Source organism: Xiphophorus hellerii, chromosome 2, assembly GCF_003331165.1.
Source record: "Xiphophorus hellerii strain 12219 chromosome 2, Xiphophorus_hellerii-4.1, whole genome shotgun sequence".
NCBI lineage: Eukaryota > Metazoa > Chordata > Actinopteri > Cyprinodontiformes > Poeciliidae > Xiphophorus > Xiphophorus hellerii.
Window position 1 is genome coordinate 14,697,004 of NC_045673.1, and position 19,122 is coordinate 14,716,125.

General features: G+C 36.6%; 1 protein-coding gene and 1 non-coding gene across 3 annotated transcripts in view; one reads left to right on the top strand and one right to left on the bottom strand.

Moving 5' to 3' along the window:
* Nucleotides 1–16,379, bottom strand: part of banp (BTG3 associated nuclear protein) — a 38,700-nt gene extending 22,321 nt beyond the window's left edge. The window contains exons 1-10 of one of the 2 annotated variants that reach the window (XM_032584682.1): nt 16,255–16,379; nt 14,044–14,123; nt 13,784–13,893; nt 13,475–13,674; nt 13,288–13,377; nt 11,184–11,356; nt 9,587–9,826; nt 4,637–4,795; nt 3,026–3,147; nt 1,854–1,925 (exon numbers count right to left, since the gene is read on the bottom strand). In XM_032584682.1, the coding sequence (XP_032440573.1) occupies nt 1,854–1,925; nt 3,026–3,147; nt 4,637–4,795; nt 9,587–9,826; nt 11,184–11,356; nt 13,288–13,377; nt 13,475–13,674; nt 13,784–13,893; nt 14,044–14,113 (1,236 nt within the window). In that variant the 5' untranslated portion in view covers nt 14,114–14,123; nt 16,255–16,379. Of the gene's footprint in view, nt 1–1,853; nt 1,926–3,025; nt 3,148–4,636; nt 4,796–9,586; nt 9,827–11,183; nt 11,357–13,287; nt 13,378–13,474; nt 13,675–13,783; nt 13,894–14,043; nt 14,124–14,220; nt 14,704–16,254 lie in introns of those variants that run through there. The other variant, XM_032584692.1, reaches the window with a different exon arrangement.
* A 1,703-nt stretch (nt 16,380–18,082) lies between these two features.
* Nucleotides 18,083–18,155, top strand: trnar-acg (transfer RNA arginine (anticodon ACG)). Its single transcript has one exon. It is a non-coding gene; the product is annotated as a tRNA-Arg (tRNA).
* The last annotated feature ends 967 nt before the right edge of the window (nt 18,156–19,122 follow it).

The window sequence follows — 19,122 nt, forward strand, 5'->3', positions numbered from 1 at the left end:
CAAATAGTGAGTCAAGTCATTAAACACTGCCAAGTCTTTGACTTCCTATAAACTAAATGTAAAAAGCCAATGGTGAGGGATGAAAAGTGTCGAACCAGTTTGTTTTTGCCAACTTCTACATGATAAGACAGCTCTGTTTTGCACACCGAGTAGTTGGCCGTGTTTACACAGATCATAATGAGAAGCGAATGAAATGCCCCTTGTATTGATGTCAGCGTCTATATTATTTCTGGCTACATCAAGGCTTCTGTAAACAAAAATAATCTGCTTATGACACTGTAACCATTGTAAAACCTCTGAACGCCCACAATCACATTAACAAAAACATATGAGAGGAAAACATCCAAGGCTCAGCTGGTTTTTTTTTTTCCATTTTGCTAATTGTATTCATGTACACATGCAACTCTGTCTGAGCTTCCATATGACCAGAGTCGTACAGTCTCAGAGGCAGTTCATTTCCTTTTCAAGCCCGCTCAAACCAATGTCTTTGATGAAAGGGGCCCGTTCCTAATGAAAACATATTCTGTGAGTGGCAGCTGGCAGAAGTGGGATTTTGTTGCTAAGCTTTGAACTCCGAAAAAACAAATAATATCTTGAAATAGGAAGAAGGCAGGAGGGGAAAAAAAGCTGGGCTCAGCCACAAAGAGCAGGAAAAGCTTTAGAGGTTTTCTGCCTCCAATTTATTGTGTCTCCCTCGCTCAGTTTTGCATTTCTCACAGAGGGTCCTTTAGCACTATTACTGAACAGGAAATGAGAAAAACACTTAGTTGAAGTGTCAAATGCTTTTGCACAAATGTCAAACTGTCACCCATGTACAACATGTATCATGTTGAGTATTTGATTACATGTATGTGTGCATGTGTGTGTGTGTATACAGAGTGGCGCCATGAAAAGAATCTTTCTCCCACAACCTTGTAAAAATCATTAAGAACAATGCTGATGCAGGAATTTTTCTCCTGCAGTTTGTGTGGTTTGGGGGTAAAATATGATTTTAACTGGCAAAATATGTGCGCATGCTGTGATGTCTGATGGGGGTACAATGAGTCACCTGAGCATTGGACAGAAACAAAACTCTGCAGAAGCTGCTACAAACTGTAAACACAAAAAATTCAGAGCTCAAGGTAACAACTTTAGCTATGCAGTTCAACTCATAGCTAAAGTGAGTTGAACTCATTGAACTTTTCACTTTTTGCAACCTCACAGACACATAGTGTTTTTCTAGTGAAAATATCTTCAAGCAGTTGAAATAAGAAAACTAAATTGCAACTTTTTAGCAAAATATGCAAGCTTATTTTAAGGCAATAATTCATTGATATTGATTTAAAAAAAGGTTTTAATGCAATTGGGAGATTACAGTGTATCACAAAAGTGAGTACACCCCTCACATTCCTGCAGATATTTAAGTATATCTTTTCATGGGACAACACTGACAACATATAGCTCTATATACCGCCTATAATGTCCAACCCCGCTGTATCTATAAGTGAAGCGCAATATCTATGGGAAAATAATTTGTCCAAAGTTCTTAAAGGGTTTAATGTTTATCTTCCACAAAAAAAATGACATTTCTTAAATAAAAAATACGATAGTCAAAAACAGAAAAGTCAGTTGGATATTGTAAGTCAGTTCCATAACAAACGCTCAACAATCTGGCTTCTAAAAAATGGCAGCTGTAGATATCATTAACTTTATTTCCAGCCAGCCTCTCAAACATGAATGAAGTGTAACAGATATGAGATGGTTTAAAAAAAAAAAACAGTGATGAGGTGCTTGTATAATTTAACAGACAAAACGAGTTCGGAAAATTGGTCCGATGTTTGACTTCTGTCAGACGAGCACTGATAAAAACTTGCCTCACTGTCCTGTGTAATCTGCACCTCTTCGCCTTGTGGCACCTGGGCGATGTGCAGCTGTCCCTGTGGAATCTGAGACACAAGAGGAAAGGGACACAAGTTTTTATTTAAAATGCATGATTTTGTGACCAAGTGTGGCTCCAAAGCCAGTAAACACTGGCTTTTAACTAACTCAGTCAGTAACTTCGGGATGCAAGTTCAAATAAATGAGAATAATCAGAAGGTGCGACGTGTCAAACACACTTGGCTCGGTTAAGGTCAAATTTTAAGATCCAACAATAAAAAAAAAAAAGAGAGTGGAAAATGGCAATGGGAGAGTTCCAAAGCTTATGTTGTAAAACTAATACTGCATTTGTAAACAAGATCGTCATACAATCGAATCTGGCGGTGGTACTATGACGGTCTGGGGTTGATTTGCTGCTTTATTACCATGACTTAATGTAGGTAACCATGAACTTTGCTCTCTACTAGAAAATATGGAGGAAGAATCTAAAGCCATCAGTTTATAACCTCATGCTTAAACATTAATTATATTCCATAATGGTACAAAATGCAGCATTGGCCTAAAATAGCAGCATCTGCTTCATTTCAACATACAACTGTTTTACCATGACCTTGCTCAGTCATTTGAAGTTTTAGATGTCTTTGATTGCTTCTTTACTTTTTACAGGAGGAGAACAAATTCCAGAATTATGCTTTGTGAGAAAACTGCTCACAAGTTTTCTCATAAGGTGTTTAATCTCACATCTATTGTTGTGGCTCAAGGGATGTTTTAAATCGAATACTTCAGATAATTTCAGGACACTGGGAATTTAGTTTATTTACTTTTTCTTTAACAGCCCACCCATATGTCGCAGTGGGCCTCAATGTGACCTTTGGCCATGGCATGTGTTAATGGCCAATCCATCACTCAGCATCCGTTAGTCTTTTATTAATTTATAGGTTGGTCAATATTTCCCAAGTGTCACTGTAGTGGGTGGTATGAACTATCCCAGTCATGTTCTGTGGGACTCCTAAATGAAACTGAAACCCAGGATGTGGGGGACAAAACAGAGGATGGAAAGCCAAATTTTAGAAACTAATATGTAGAGATAAAAAAGGAGGTCTTGTAATTAAGAAAATGCATTCCGAAGGATTTACAGAAAGTGAAAAATGGAACATTTGATACGCACCACCTGAACCTGTCCATCTTCACCAATACGATGGAACTGGACCTGCTGATTGGCCAGTGTGTAATGCAGGGTCTGCTGGGTGGCGGTCTCTATTTGAGCAGCTTCATCTGAGATACCTTCCTCTGCACAAAATAACAAAAAGATGAATCAGTGTGGAACGTCAGAGCACACAGGGCGAAAAAGTTCAGTAACCCAGGACAATTATATAGAATCAAATATGAAGGATCTGTAGCCGGAAGGCGTCATAAAATTACAAAATTCCGAAGCTCTCTGGTTGCTGACAATTCAAGATTTAAACATATTTATGGTCTAGCAACAACATTCTCAGGTTAGTGATGCTCTGATAAATAGGATGGTTTTCACTTGATCAGCAAGTCAGACACTGAATATTTTTTTCATACCCCTTCTATGAATCAAAACTAAGAACTTTTAAACTTTTCAGTCTATAAACATCAACCTCCTGCACAATCCTTACATTCGAGTTTAACAAAAAAATCTGACAAAGGTCAGGGACACATTCCTTAGATCATAAATAACAATATTTCTGTTATTCTATCATTTTCTGCTAGATTAAAAATTATTACCCCTATCAAAGGACTTCAACATTGGCCAAATAAAGCCTGCAAGTCATCATAAAAATATATATATATTTAGGCAACAAAAGCCTATTTAAAGAAAAAAATTATGATCATTGCTTCTAAGTGAAGCCAGACTACCTCTCTGTAATATAGTCATTTGTTTTATTTTCCACACACGTCACTACATAATACAGACATTTTGAAGATCAACACTCCCTCTTATCGTTCATTATTACAGATGTGTGGTGAATTATAAAAAAAAATGTTTCTCAGTACTTTAGCTGATGAGGGATGGGATCCCAGATGGCTGATAAAAAAGCTAAAGAGCTTGTTTCACACAAATGAAAATCCTCTTTTTCAGTTCATTAGGATGGAATTTGAGTCGAAACTGAATGATTGTTTGGTCCCTGTGTGTGTGCTACATGTTGACGGATGCTCCAACTGAACTAGCATTTGTGTTAAACACACTAGGGTGTGCATGGCTTGAAAAGGCAGGGCCTGACAATCCGCCCCTACGGTAGTATGGGCTCACAGGATATTAGGCTTTCCTCTGCAGGCCTGCTTTTCTCTGGTCAGAGGTGAGGGGTGATAACTCAAAGAAAGTGGGAAGTACAGAATGCTTTGTGTATGGACTCTAAACAGCTGCAGTGCTACACATTGGTTCCGGTTGCATAAATGCGTTTATATAGGAGATAAAATAAGATGTATTTGAATGCACAACCTGTGACGGTGTTGATTGCATTCAGATTGTGCTGACAGCAGGAGATTAATGGCGTTCAAAATATAATAAATATATTTTGCACCAGTGGAACTAGCAAAACAAGCTGAGCTTTTTTTCATATAAACAGAAGCTGGATTTAATTTTTTGCAAGTGTGTACATCTGCACACTTTTCCTTTTCAAAACGTCACACTTATCCTTAAACTCAAATTTCAAGAGCTGCCAATCTTTTTGTCACAATATGCATAAAACCAAAAAATATAAAATATATATTTTATATATATTTTTACAGGCACCTGAGATCTATATTTTACCTGCCACCGTACTGCGTGGAGTGCGTTTGGAAAAGCTCTTCACTGCCAGGCTCTGGCCCCGCTGCTTGCGTCTCCAGGCGGTACGACACTTTGAATCGATGCTTTGCTTGATCCGGTACCAGTCTGATTCAGAGATGCCAAATTTGTGGAACAAGTGGCCTGAGAAGACATGGAGATTTTTTAATAATAAAGCATTAGGTTTGTACCTTTGAATGCCTGCACCAAGTTTACATACACTCACCACAGGGCATAAATCTCATTTCAGATTTTGGAATTGAAATTTATTATATTTTATTACAACTATTATTTTTCCAACATGAAAAAATTATAAAACAAACAACTTCACATAGTTTTGAAATGTGAAATTCTTGTGGAACTTCGCTAATCCACATGGCTAAATTTATACAGGCTCAAATTTATTTATATATCCTGAATACAATTTTGTGGAAAGTCCCTGTCCAAGTTCTATGTTAACTGAACCCTTTTGTAGCCATAAACATGTTTCTAGAATAACCCTAGGAGAATATTTCACTCTTTTTTTTTTGGTAAAATTTGTGGAGTTCATTTAAATTTGTTGGCTGTTTTTTTATGCTTATGATGAGCAAATGTAAACCACTAACACCATGTGTATGCTGAGGCTATAGCGGCACACTAATATCACAACACAATACGATGCGCAATATTCTGCTCACGTTACGATATATATAACGATATTCAGCGAACAATATGATTTGCTACGATTCAATACATTTTTAAGATTTTCTGAAAGATTTTAGAGGGACAGAGTTATTTTGGTGACATTCTGTGACTGTTCCATAAACCTGGATTAAATTAATTGAACTGATGTAATACTGGTGTAATAAATGTTGTTTTTGTGATATACAGTATTTGCTTTGTTTAAATGCTAATTGAGAGGCTTTGTGTATTTGGTTATGCAGAAAAAGAACCTTTTTTGTCTTATTTACTTATATTAGATAATGTAATTTATCTATTTCAATATTTAATTAATTGTAATTGGTTGTTTCATTACATGTCAGTTTTAATGTACATGTGCTACTGGGTAAAAATGTCATGTGTGATGGCTGTCATTTAATTCATGTGGATTTGATATAAAACTCATAGTAGGATTTAATGTATTGATGCTCGCAGGTGAACAATTGATGCTTTCTGAGGAAAATAAATATCAATAAATAATGTAGACTCGATAAAATGACGCAGCCCTAGTGTATATGTAGATATAAAAAAACAGCCAGCAGATAACTTTTAAATTAAATGTCTTGTTAAAATAAATGCCTAAATAATCTTAAAATCTGCATTTTTGAATAATGCAGGATGTAAAAAAAATAAATGTGACTCAACATCAATTTTTAACCACCGCAAGATCTACAGGTTAAACATAATTTAGTTTAAGCATATAATCAACACATTAGCATTTAAAAAGTGAATGTAACCGCTGTCTGAGACCAGTTTCCGTCTCCACACCTTTTGGCAAGTTAACACAAGCCTAACTGTGACTTTTCCATCTTCCTGCATGGAGATATGTACAGGTGCATTCACTAGATGACTGGAGCCACATTATAAACTGTTAAGAGGGCGAGGGCCAACTGACAGCTCATTTCTATTTGGGTTAGCAACACAGTTACAACCTTTACTACCCGAGGATAGAAAATGAGACAGTGGGGTTATCTGATGGTACTGGTATGACACTATACAGCAGTCCTTCTGCACCTGATGGGTCCTGCACAGGCAAGTCAGGCAGGTGCTCTTTCATTCTTATTTTATCTTTTTTTTCCTCCCCTTCAAGGCATAATGAGTCAACCAAGAGTGAACTAGCCCTGCTCTTGCCTTTACATACTTCTGTGTCAGACCGAATCCGCATGTAACTGCACATAAGAAATGCAAAGGTGCAAAGGGAACATAGGGACGAAAGAAGAAAAACGTCTTTGTGAATAACGCAAATGGAAAACAAACTCTGGAGGAAATAAAGCAACGATTGTGAGATTTTTTTTTTTAAGCCATTTTTAAAATTACACATTTAAATGTTTCACATGGGTACTCACAAGAAACACAAATGTGTGAAAAAGAAACATTTAGAGCTATAAAGAGAAGTTCAATGCATGTCCCCAAGTTAACCTCTGCACAGCTGGTCAAGTGGCCTGAAGTGGGTGTGAAAGACAGATCTTTATCTATAGCAAATGGTGAGTAAAGAGGTGTATGGAGGTCTGGGAGGAGGGAACATGGAACAATGTCCAACTGAAGTGAGATGCACTTTAGATACACAACGTGAAAAATAAGCACTGAACATGTTAATGTTTTTCTCAGTAAATATATCTCTATATATATCTCTAATGAGGCTATAAACATGAAATATGCATCAGCTGTAAACAAGAACCCAACAATTCCAGACATCCAAAGAAATAAAAACAGATTAAATTACGGGTAATGAAGTAGAATGACAGAGAATAAGCACTGAACACATCCAAAATGTATTCAATACTCGGTAGAAAAGCCCTATTTGGTAGCAAAACCTCAAGACGTCTCTCTTATGGAGAAACTAATGGAATACTCAGCTGGTAATGACCCATTCTTCCTCACAAACTGTTAAATGTTTAAAGGCCTCTGGGCCTCTTGTATGCTCTCTAATCTTCAGTTCTTTTAATAGATTTTCAGCTGTGTTCACGTATGGTAGTTAACTCAATTATTCTAGCAGATATTCAACTAACATCTTCAGATTTTTAGCAGACTGTCTTGGTGCATTTTCCTATTCATCCTTCTTTCAATTATACCTCTAAACATGGTATGTGGAATGACAAAGAGATCAATTTTGTAGAACTGGGGCAGTCAGTTAGCAATGCTGAATACCACTATTCTGTCTATATACCAGAGTATATTCCCCCAGTATTTTGTTGCTTTGTTCAAATGTTGTGCAGCAAACATTGAATAAGCTTCAACCTGATTTTTCTTCATAAGTGGGGTCCTATGCAGTGAATGTTTAATTGAATCTATTGTGGTTCAGTGCATTACCAGATTTCATGAAAGAAAAACTCCTCATGCTCATTCATATCTTTCTAAAGCTCTTTCCAAGTGCACTTTTGATATTGGACAAGTTTTGTCATTAATGTTTCGACACCTCTGTCAGAAACCATCCCAGAAGCACTGGGCCATGGCTGCATTGAGGTGAAATGATGTTCTTCCCACTTCATGGTTATTGCTCCAACATTTCTCACTGGAATTTTCAGAAGTGTAGAAATACATCTGAAACCATCAGTATGCTCTTCAACAATAAATATTAAGGTTTTGATAGAGCTCATCGATGCTTCTTGTGTGATCCCTTGGTAATAAGAAGTCTTTTAAAATAGGGCATTAGTAAGGATTCAACTGGCTGTAGTAACTTCATGTCAGACACCAGGGTTGTTTTCTAAAAACTTCTCATGCCTTCACACCTACTTTTCTTAATGCTTTCAATACTTACTTAGTGTCATTCTACTTTAATTCACGCAACTTAATTTATTGACCTTATTTGTTTGGATTTCTTTGGATGTGTGAGTTACTTGGTTTGGTACCAACATATGGTTTGAGTATTATGTCAATAGTCTCATTAAAAATGTATCTACAGAGTCTCATTAAAAATATATCTTCATACTTACTTTCTGGCTTTATGCCTCATTATGTCATGAAGGAATATTTCATTGAAGTATTTAAAAGAGGCATAAACTGTTAGAACATGTTGCAGTTGATGACACTGCTATTACGACAGCATTGTGAGGCTTATAAATACAAAAGTCTATTTCTAAAAGAGTCACTTAAAAATAAATCTGTCAACCACTGAAGGCCCAACTCTTCTCAAAGACCTACTGAATTGAGAGCGACTCCATTAACATCTTTCAACCAGACATGTGCATGTCATTTAGAGTTTGGTATGTACTAAAATGTGGTGCACATTAATGCGTGTATGGTATGATGAATGCATGTTGTTGTAAGCCACCATGGGAATACAGACTGTGGTCTGTTTCAAAGATCCATTCAACTCTACCCTGAAACGGAACAGGGACAAAATGTGGGAAGGTCTCAGAGAGTTCATTTATTCCTACAAGGAGCCATGATTTCAAACTAGATTTTACAACCTTTACTTCTACTTTACAGAAATAATGTAGTAATCATAAAACAGAAGGTAGACTGGGCCGTTTTAGATGGTTATATTTTCTGTTTAACAATCACAGATACAAATCAGAATCACCTGCAAATTCAGTGGCCTTTTATATGAAAATTGCCAAAAGGTTTCCACTACTCAGATTTAATTAAGTGTTTTGGACTACTTTTCACAATATACTCTGAAAAGACGGTGAAGAATTAGATGATGCAATGACATGTCAGTAGTAAAACTAAAAATCCTCCTAAGTTACACTGTATGTAACAGGAAAAGCTATTTGGCCTCCATGTAGGAACACTGCATCAACTGTCAAAAATGATGCTCTCTTTATCATGCAGCAGTGCCATTTCACAACTAGTGGTACAACTAGTTGGATTGCATAAAGGTTATAAAAGGAGGAGGACTACCCTTCTTATTATTCACCTTAACCTCACCTCAGCATCTAGATAGGTTGAAACCTGGACACACTTGGGTGAGACCAAACTACAATTGTCTCTAAAGAACATAGAAACAGCTTTGGCACAGACTGCTGTTTTAGAAACCTATGACCACAATCTTAGATATTCAGATGTTCTGTTTAACCACCACGAATTGCTAAGATTGTGCAGCTCAGATGCACCTTCAAGACATTTTCCATGAGGACCTTTTAGGATGCCTGACACTTCTGGGATCTCATATACGCAAATTAAGGTATTGTGAACTATTTCTCAGAGCCTGCTCTACCTTCTGCTTGAGGTAAAGTGAAGTTAAGTGATGTAGTCCCCTGTCAATCATAAACCAGCAACTGTTTCATGACTTACATCGGATGCCATAGATCATGAGAGGGTCTAGTTGCTTCTTTCCATGTTTTCCTTGCCCGGAGAGATTTGACATTGCCTGGACCTCCCGGTGGAATAGGTAGTCCAGCAGTGTCAGAGCCATTTTCTCTGCCGTGCGGCAGTTTGTGCTGATATAAAGCATGTCAGACGGAGAAATTGGACAGCGAACCCGCATCTCTGAGTTGCTTTCATCTCCCAACCAAGTACCTTCTGGATAATCTTCTAAAAAAGTAAGAGAAGAGAAATAAAAAAGAATCAAGAGAAAAGGAAAGGCACTTCTTGAAGCACAAGCCTCAATGTTCTGCTGCAGTAAACCCGTGCGAGATGTGAAAACCTTAGGAAAACCTGTCTAAATCCCTATATAAATAAATATAAAAGTTTAATTTATATGTTCCACTATAGGCTTTAATTCGCAGGTTGACAAATATTACAAAAGGTACACCGAGTCAACATAAGATTGTGTAATACAACAGCACCCCCATGTGGTTGTATAAAATAACTGATTGAAGTCTGGATCTGTGAGTTAGGTGGTGTTATACTGTAGTTCTGTACTCCTTACCACTTTTACACCATATAACAAAAATGGTACCATGTTAGCAATACTGACTGCCACAATTCCATCTATATACCAAAGAGCAGAAATAGAATAAATTAAATAGTTTGATTTTGAAACAATTTCCCTTTCTTGAAAATTACCCAAAAATCATTAATAAACTAAAAATAATGAGGGTTTTATTAAGCTCTGATAATGTAAAATGAAGCTGCAATCTCTAAGCCGAAGTAAAGCCACTCAACACGCTAAGACAAAAACATGAATATGAAAACCAGTTAAAATAGTCATGTTATCCCTTTCAAAACAAAACACTGAAAAAAGATCTACAGGTTGTTTTTGGAAATTCAATCATTGACATCAATGCTGTAGTAGTTTTTGCTTATGGGTTTCACTGCTAAAAGGAAATAAATGATGTAAAGATGCAAGCCAACATAAATCACCAAAACCTGGAAGGAACAACAAAAATACCATGAAGATCATTATCATTATTTAGCAGAAAAATGAAAACCAAAATTGTTATGTTTTATTTTATTGGTTGTGATATTTTAAGCCTCTATACTTTTTAAGTCTGTCTTAATCCTAGAAGCTTACCTAGGGGCAGAGGTTGCAAATCAGCTATTGCTACAAACCTGTTTAATGTTTTTGCCCCGGTTAAATAAACAAATTTAACTAAAAGTTGAGGTCATTTAAGGAGCTTTTTTTTCAGCGCAGTAATATTTTAGAGCTAAATGTTGTGATTGTTTGTCTGAAGACAAAAAGAAAGAAAAAAAATCCCAGAAGTTTGTAATCATACATCTAATTTAAAAATTTTACTGAAAACGGTAATCATTTGTTTTCTTTGTGTTACTGACTATCCTAATCAAGGCTTATTAAACTTTCTGTGCCTAAGCACAAATTAATTCCGCCTTCAACATAATCAATCCATTCATTCAAATCCATTTACAGTCTTAAAAGCAGCAGAAATAAAAACATTAAATATAAAGGGTAAAGGTATTGACATTTCTCCATTAACAGACTAGGTCTTACCTTCTGCATTGAGTGTGATAAGTGTGACATTTTGACCATTTTGTGCACCGCCTGACTGACCACTGTTAGAAACAGAGTCACTGGCCTCTGAGCCGCTCTCTTGTTCCTCCTGACTCTCTTCAGCACCCGGCACTTTAACCAGAATGGTATTCTGTCGTCTCCTGGCCACTGTGCTGCAAAACCAAAATAAGATATTTGACACGCTGATACATCCCAGTTGTAACAGGCTAAATATACTGGGCAAGAGGATGACTGTTGCTTTAATTTAGGGCTTGTAAAAACTAGGGATGCACCAATTGCAGTTTTCTAGCTGATCACTGATTACCAATCCTTAAAAAGCCTGACCTACCGATTCCGATTTTGGCCGACACCATTTTTTTTGTCTGAAATGTTGCTAAATATAGCAAGAAAGTCTATGAGTTGGCAACAGCGGGGTGATTATTGTTAACTGCAAACTTGCAGACATGACCTGGTGGGCCGGTCTGTCAGTCAAGCCTCTCTCACAGCAAAGCAATAAAGGGTAGTGGTTAATTTTTAGACCTTACTCGGGTAGATAAGATTGGGGAGCAAGATCGGCATCACATGTAAGTATTAGCAAGTCACCAATCTCCCAAGACTAAGGAAATCGGCGCCAATTAATAGGGGCACCCCTAGTAAAAAACATTTTTGAAGTGATTTTAATGGTAGAAACAACCAAATTTAACACTTAACACTAAATTCATTGTGAACTCCCTCTAATCCACAGTCAAGACTATACATATTGTCTCAAGTATATACAATCTCACTAATATTTGTAGTGGGGTTGTAGCCAGTCTTAGACTTCTGGCATATCCATGGATGGATATTAATCTCCCTTCTTTGCGGAATTGGTAGAGTTTATTATAACACATTGGTTTTCTGGGACAGTCTTGGCTTTAAGCAAAGCCAGGGAATTTCAACTAGACTTTAAGGGTCTTTCCAGACATATAAAGTTCATTCCTCCAGTTTTTATGTTTGTTTGGAATAATTGTTCTGTAGAAAAACCCAATTGTGTTGCTGTTGATTTGAGGTAACATAGTTGGTTAAATGCTCGTGGGCTTGAAAGCTTTAACTTAACCTTTACAAACATGGTTCTCATCACTGACGCCAAATAGCTCAGTACTTGTCTCATCTGATCATAAACCTTTTCTCCCTTATTTCAGCCAAGCCCAAAGGTGTCAAATTTGAAGCAGGGGGCAGGCCATGTTGAGTCATTGAATGTGGACAGCACCTCCCAGTTTACAGTCAACGTCAAATTCAATAAAACAGCAAATTTTAAAAATAACAAATGTTGACTAAGATGTTGTACAATTTCATCAAAGAGAAATAAAACAGCATGTAGAATAAAACTGTAATAAAAATTCTAAATTAATTTTAGTCCCTGAAAAGAGACAGAGTGAACTATTTTTTATCATCACAGGGATGATTAGCTTCATTAATTCTAATCCAGTTCTTTCAACAGAAGTTAACAGTTTGAGAAAGTTTCCATACTGGTACCAGTACAACACATATTGAACAAAGAGGAGGGGAGTAAAAAAAGAATACTAATTAATTATCGATCGATCGATCGATCGATCGATCGATAGATAGATAGATCGATATTTCTTAAATGTTTTGTTTTCTTTTAGCAGCAATAAGTGTGTCTATGACTCAAATTGTCACTTAATATGAATCAGAATGATAATTTCTACAATAATATTTTTGTCAGCTGCAGAACTACCAAACATACGAAACAAAGGCTGATTATGAGCTGAGGGTATTAATTTAGCTAGCTCTCCGGTCTCCTGAAGCTCTTTGTTTGCTTTTTACAAAGCTCTGTGAGTTACTGCATGAAGTTCACTCCTGACCTATAAATGTAACAATCTAACACAACTGTTCTTAGAACAGGTTTAAACTCATTAAGCGTTATGTATTTTATCTATACTGACATTAAAATCACCCAAAAGGACAGTGCTGAGCACTCAATTGACAGCAAAGATCTGTATCATTAAAACTTTTAAGATAGACAAACACATTTATTGATACATTTCAGATGACATCTGACAATAAATATAAATATAGATAAATATAAACGCAAGCTGCTTACTTGCTGAGGAGATTTTCAAGAGGAGTGTCTTCCTGGTTTAATCCCTTTGTGTGTTCTCTGCTAACAATCACATTTGTTTGGGGGACAACGCTGAAAAAGAAGATTGAAACAGACATGTATAAAGCAAATTACAATATTAAAGCACAAAAATGAAAAAAGAAAAACAAAAAAACACTTGGGCGTTTACCATCGAACTTTGTTCCAAGTTTGAGTGGCACCCTGAGGAGAACCCGCAACCATAGGAACTTGTACTGGGCTCTTAGCACAGGGAGCCATGCTGTCAAGTTTGCGGACAAGAACTTTGCACGTTGCGTCTAAGGACTGTAGCTTTGACTCAATTCCTTCCAGGCGTTGGCTAATCGACTCAGTGAATGAAACCAGAAGATTCTGGGTATAGAAACGGTGAAGAAATTCATACATTTAATCAATCCAACAGGAAAATTTAAAAATAAAAGTCTAGATGTTATAAAAACCATGACTGATGATTTATTAGTACCTTAATAAAAGATAGCTCTTGATTACTGTTGTTGTTGTCCTGACTGCTGCTTAGTTTCCTCATTTTCTTCTGTGGCCTCTCTTCAGTGTCTTCATTACTGTCCAGCAAATCTGCAATAGATCAAATACAGAGAAATTGCCAAAACATTTCAGCTAGTGCCAAAAACCTAGTTTCATCACATTGAAAAGAGAGAAGAAAGCGCTGAGTAAGTCACCAATCAATAATTGCAGAAGAGATGTGTCTCTACACAGTATCCTTACCACTACGGCCATCCTGGTTAAACTCCTCCACTGTTATTTGTACTATTTCATCCAGCACTTGTCCAGACATTGTTCAAGTGCTGAAATAAGACAATGAGAAAATATTTATCGTCAGTATGTTGTTGCAGTTTGTAACTTTAAGACAAACGTGTTCTTACATCTAGGCTTTAACTGGACCTCTGCTTCACAGACCTTCAGCCATTTTCAACCCCATCTTAAGTCAGCCATATTCTGACCTCACACTGACAAGCCATCCTCTGCAATCTGATCAACCTGAACATCTCTAAAAGCACTACCTTACAAAAGTATTCAAATCTTTTAATATTTTGATATTTTATTCCTTTATAATCAGAAACTTCAATGTATTTTGGGGGGATTTGTGTAATGGATAAAGTGGAGCATAACTGTGAAGGAACAAAATTGACACTTGAAAAGTTTTAATGAATAAAGATCTGAAAAGTGTGGCAAGCATTGGGATTCAGTTCTTTACTTTAATACTCCCAAATACAGTCTAATTACCTCCAGAAGTGATAATGTTAGTAAATAGAATTTATGTGAGTTTATTCTATAAATAATAATAATAATAATAATGAAGCTATTCTCTAAAGTCTACAGAGGTTTGTTTTAGAACATCAGTGAACAGCTAGCATCATGTAAAGAAACAATCGCACACCACACTTTTCATAATTTTATTTATAAACTTTAACAAACTATGAATTATTTCCCTTCCACATCATAATCATGCTCTACTTTGTGCTGATCTATCGAAGAAATTCTATAAAAATGCACTAAAGTTTTTGGCTGTGTCAAGCCAACACTTAAGTGGTATGAGGGGCAATGAAATTGTAATTAACTTTTTTGAAAGCACTTAAAACATATTGACAATGTTTGGGGCAGCGTGTGGAGTAATTGTGGAGTGGACACCACATGTGTGACAATTGTTGGTCTGTAATAGAGGGCTGTTATTTCAAAAATGACAACGTTTTTTTTAAGGTGTTGATAAGGGTTGTGAAACCAATTCCTGAGTATTCCTCTACAGAAAGCAGTTACTATAACTAACAAACTATATATATTAAACAAATTACTTTCAGAACTTGACAAAATGACAGTGGTCATGATGTTGTGGTTGATGAGTGGCTTGATACCTACGAATGGAATGCAGCACATCCAGCAGTAAAAATTATGAATATAGAAGTTTGCCAAAATATTGTGTCCCTGATAAATTATGTTTCTGGATCCATATCTAACTTGCAGTTAGCTATATCAGTGAGTTCTGAAAACTACAGAAAAGGCCCATGCTGCAGCTTATTTGTTTTAAATATATACTATATATATATATATATATATGTATAACAGATGGGGGAAATGTTTATTGAACTAAATAATAAAACTTATACCACAGAATATAAACATTGGTCATAAAAAGTCCAAGCATATTATTTTATAAATATAGAAAACTTTACAGAAACCCAACGCAAAAAAAAAAATTACCACTTACATTTTTTATGCATGAAAAAAACTTGTCTTAATTGTGGAATAATAAAAGTTAAGTATATTTTAAAGGTATGATTTTTCTTGCTATCATGTTCAAATAAAAAAATAAACACATATGAGCACATTGAAATTAGTAACCGTGCTGGACTTTGCATATTATTGGGTTGTTATTTTTGTCAACTGTCCGGACTGGACCTGCCATGCATTGTATAACCAACAAATTCAGCTCTTTCTATCAGTAAATAGAATCAGGTCTTTTGACAAAGCCTTATTTTAAAATTTGTCTTTTAAAATAGAGCTCCAGAATTAAGATTTGGGGCTAACAGAGTGCGCGGGTACTCTTCAACCAACAGGAGTATGGGCGAAAATAAACATGTACTACTCGTGTATTGTTAATGTTGTAACGATGGTAAATTTGCCAATGTTTCAATATATGCATACCCTATCAAAGCCAAAACTAGACCCGCAGCTAGCGGCTAATGTTAGCAGGAGCGCCACAATTGTGAGCCGCCTTGCTAACAGCAAAGCTAAGGAGTGAAACCAAACGCTATTTAGGCTAGCTTAGTAGTTAGGATGCTATGGGGCCTAGAGGCCGCTGGACTGTAACGCAAGAATCACAGAAAGTTAAAAACAGCAAACAAATGTCATTTTAACTCTGCATCCTCGACCCTAGCTCTCACACAGCGACATGCACCGTGTAAGATTGGGTTATATTACCGTGTGAATGACGAATTCTCGTGTTGTTTGTAGAGATTCCGATAACGGCGTCGTTCCTCGCGAGAGATGGAGCCTGTGCCTCTACCTGGCAGCTCCTTCACTCTGCTCAGCAGTCTGCAGGGGCCGCACTATACATTCAGAGCCGCTTGATCCAGAGGAAGGTTAGCGACCATCTAATTGTAGCTGTAAAGACTATTTAATGCTGTTTAGAATGTTGATTAATTAATAATGTCAACAAATATCAGCTGCATGCCTTTATTTTATTTATGTTACCACATAAGATGTTTGCTTAAAGTGTACTTTATGCTTTTCAAAAATCGATCTATAATTCCAAGTGGTTGCGTTTACAGGTTTTTTTTTTTCACCCTACTGGACATTCTCTCCCTAACATTTCTGCTGAGGGTTGTAAAAGTTGTACTATTTAGCAATATATAACCTAAATTTTCTTAAAAGGGCTAAATAAGAAAATAAAGCCTTAGATAATTTACTAAGCTATGTGGTGGCAGTCGTTCTAAACGAGAATATATATTTAGTGTATCTTTCAATATTCTGTTTATAGTACACTGTAACGAAATCTTGCTATTTGACTTTAAGAACCAGCAGGAGGTCATTAAGTTCTGATCAGGGGTCATTCTCTGCCTTGTCAACATGGCATTGTGTGCTATGGGCATAATATAACAGCTCTCGGATAAAATAGAACTAAATGAAATTGAGAATGGAGCTTTTTAACGACCACTATCTTCATAATTCATAATCCAGGATTAAAGGACTAATGTCTCAGCCAGATCTAGAGAAACTCGTCCATGCGTTCATCTTCAGTCGTATTGATTATTGCAACAGCGTCTTCACAGGTCTGTCCAACAAATTAATCAAACAGCTGCAGCTGATCCAGAATGCTGCTGCTCGCGTTCTCACTAAAACCAGGAAGATAGAGCACATAACACCAGTTCTAAAGTCCCTCCACTGGCTCCCTGTAGCTCAAAGAATAGACTTTAAAATACTGTTGTTAGTTTATAAATCACTGAACGGCTTAGCACCACAATACATTAAAGATCTGCTTTTATTGTATCAACCTTCCAGACCTCTCAGGTCTTCCGGTTCTGGTCTGCTCTGCATCCCCAGAACCAGAACCAAACGAGGAGAAGCAGCTTTCAGCATCTATGCACCACGAATTTGGAACAAACTTCCAGAAAACTGTAAAACAGCTGAAACACTGACTTCTTTTAAATCTCAACTGAAAACCCACCTGTTTAGAATTGTATTTGAAATGTAATCAATTACAAATTTATTGATGTAACTTGACTTAATGATTGATTCTATATTGCATTGTGATTCTGTGTTTGTTATGATGTAAAGCACTTTGAAATGCCTTGCTGCTGAAATGTGCTATACAAATAAAATTTGATTGATTGATTGATTGATAATTAAATTTGTTACCTACGACGCAATTAGTTAGCACGCGATGACTTAGTTTAGTGGGAATGAAAATGTTTTTTACCAGTTAGAAATTGAAGTAGAAATGAACAAAATGGCAATGCGTGAGTATGAAATGGACGAATTTGCAAATGCACAAATTGATCATGTGCTGCTAGAACAAGCACTGTCTGGGGAAAATGAAATTACAGCTGACGATAAACGTCGGTGTGTTTGACCCAGAACCCAGAACTTGCCATTTGCGATATTGCTGAATTAGCGATATCAATTGTATTTACAAGTCTCGGCTTGTTGCATTTTCGCCGACAATGTCAGGAAATAATCACTAATATAGGGAACGTGTGTGGATGCGTCATCTATCGAAGTCAATAGTTGTTGTTAGATTGTCCGTTCTGGGCCAGTGGCGCAATGGATAACGCGTCTGACTACGGATCAGAAGATTCTAGGTTCGACTCCTGGCTGGCTCGAGTGTTTTTTGTTTTGTACAATTTTTTTTTTCTGTGTTAGGTTTTGTATATTACGTTTGACAACCTTCACAGACGAAAATCGGATTCGTTTTGAGACAGTGAGACGTTAAAGTGACGAGGTGGTGAAAGGTAAGGCCTAGTAGGTACTGTACATTCACCATAAACAACTTTTTAAACTATATTAATAATCAATTTTATTTATAATGCCCTTTATATATCAATTGAAATCTCAAAGGGCACATTCACTCACTAGTGTGTTTTTAGCTCTGAACTTGCAGAGGCGAAATCAGAGACGGAAACAAGACGATCCAGGAGGATTCCTGAAGGATAACAAGATGGGAGGGTGACGACAACAAGATGACAACAGGACGGGTGCAGGTTTCAAGTCAAACCCTTTAACGTCTCAAAATGAAACCACAACTTTTCAAAAACTCACACATGTAAATATCACTTAAATAACAGCAAAATACCTGCAGCATTTCTCGCGGAACATTGCAAAGAAGGCTCCAAGTCAAAATGGAGAACTGCTGGGGTCACCCATCAGAGCCTGCTGTGTGTTTGGGTTAAAAAATGTCAAGTTACCAAAAGTCAGAGGTGCACCAACAGGCACCTTAATTAATTCAGAAATAACAGTGTGTGAAGCTGAGGAACCACAGCCAATCAGAACGCCAGACCATGTGTAGCTTCTATGAAAAGAAAAATAACTGAGAAAACAAAAAGTTTATAGTTGAAATAAATAATGTAGTAGAAAAAGAAAATGAGAAAAAGTGATCGATTTGTCGTCCAGTAACCTAAACCTACAGCAGTATAACTAAGGAGATAGATCAGGATAGCCTAAACTATTCTAAGTCTTTTCTTAATCAGTGCCATAATCATGGTAATACCATAATGCAAGAACACATTCTCAAAGATCAATAAATACTAAATTCTAACAAACATTTAACACTGAAACTGGAAGACATTTTAG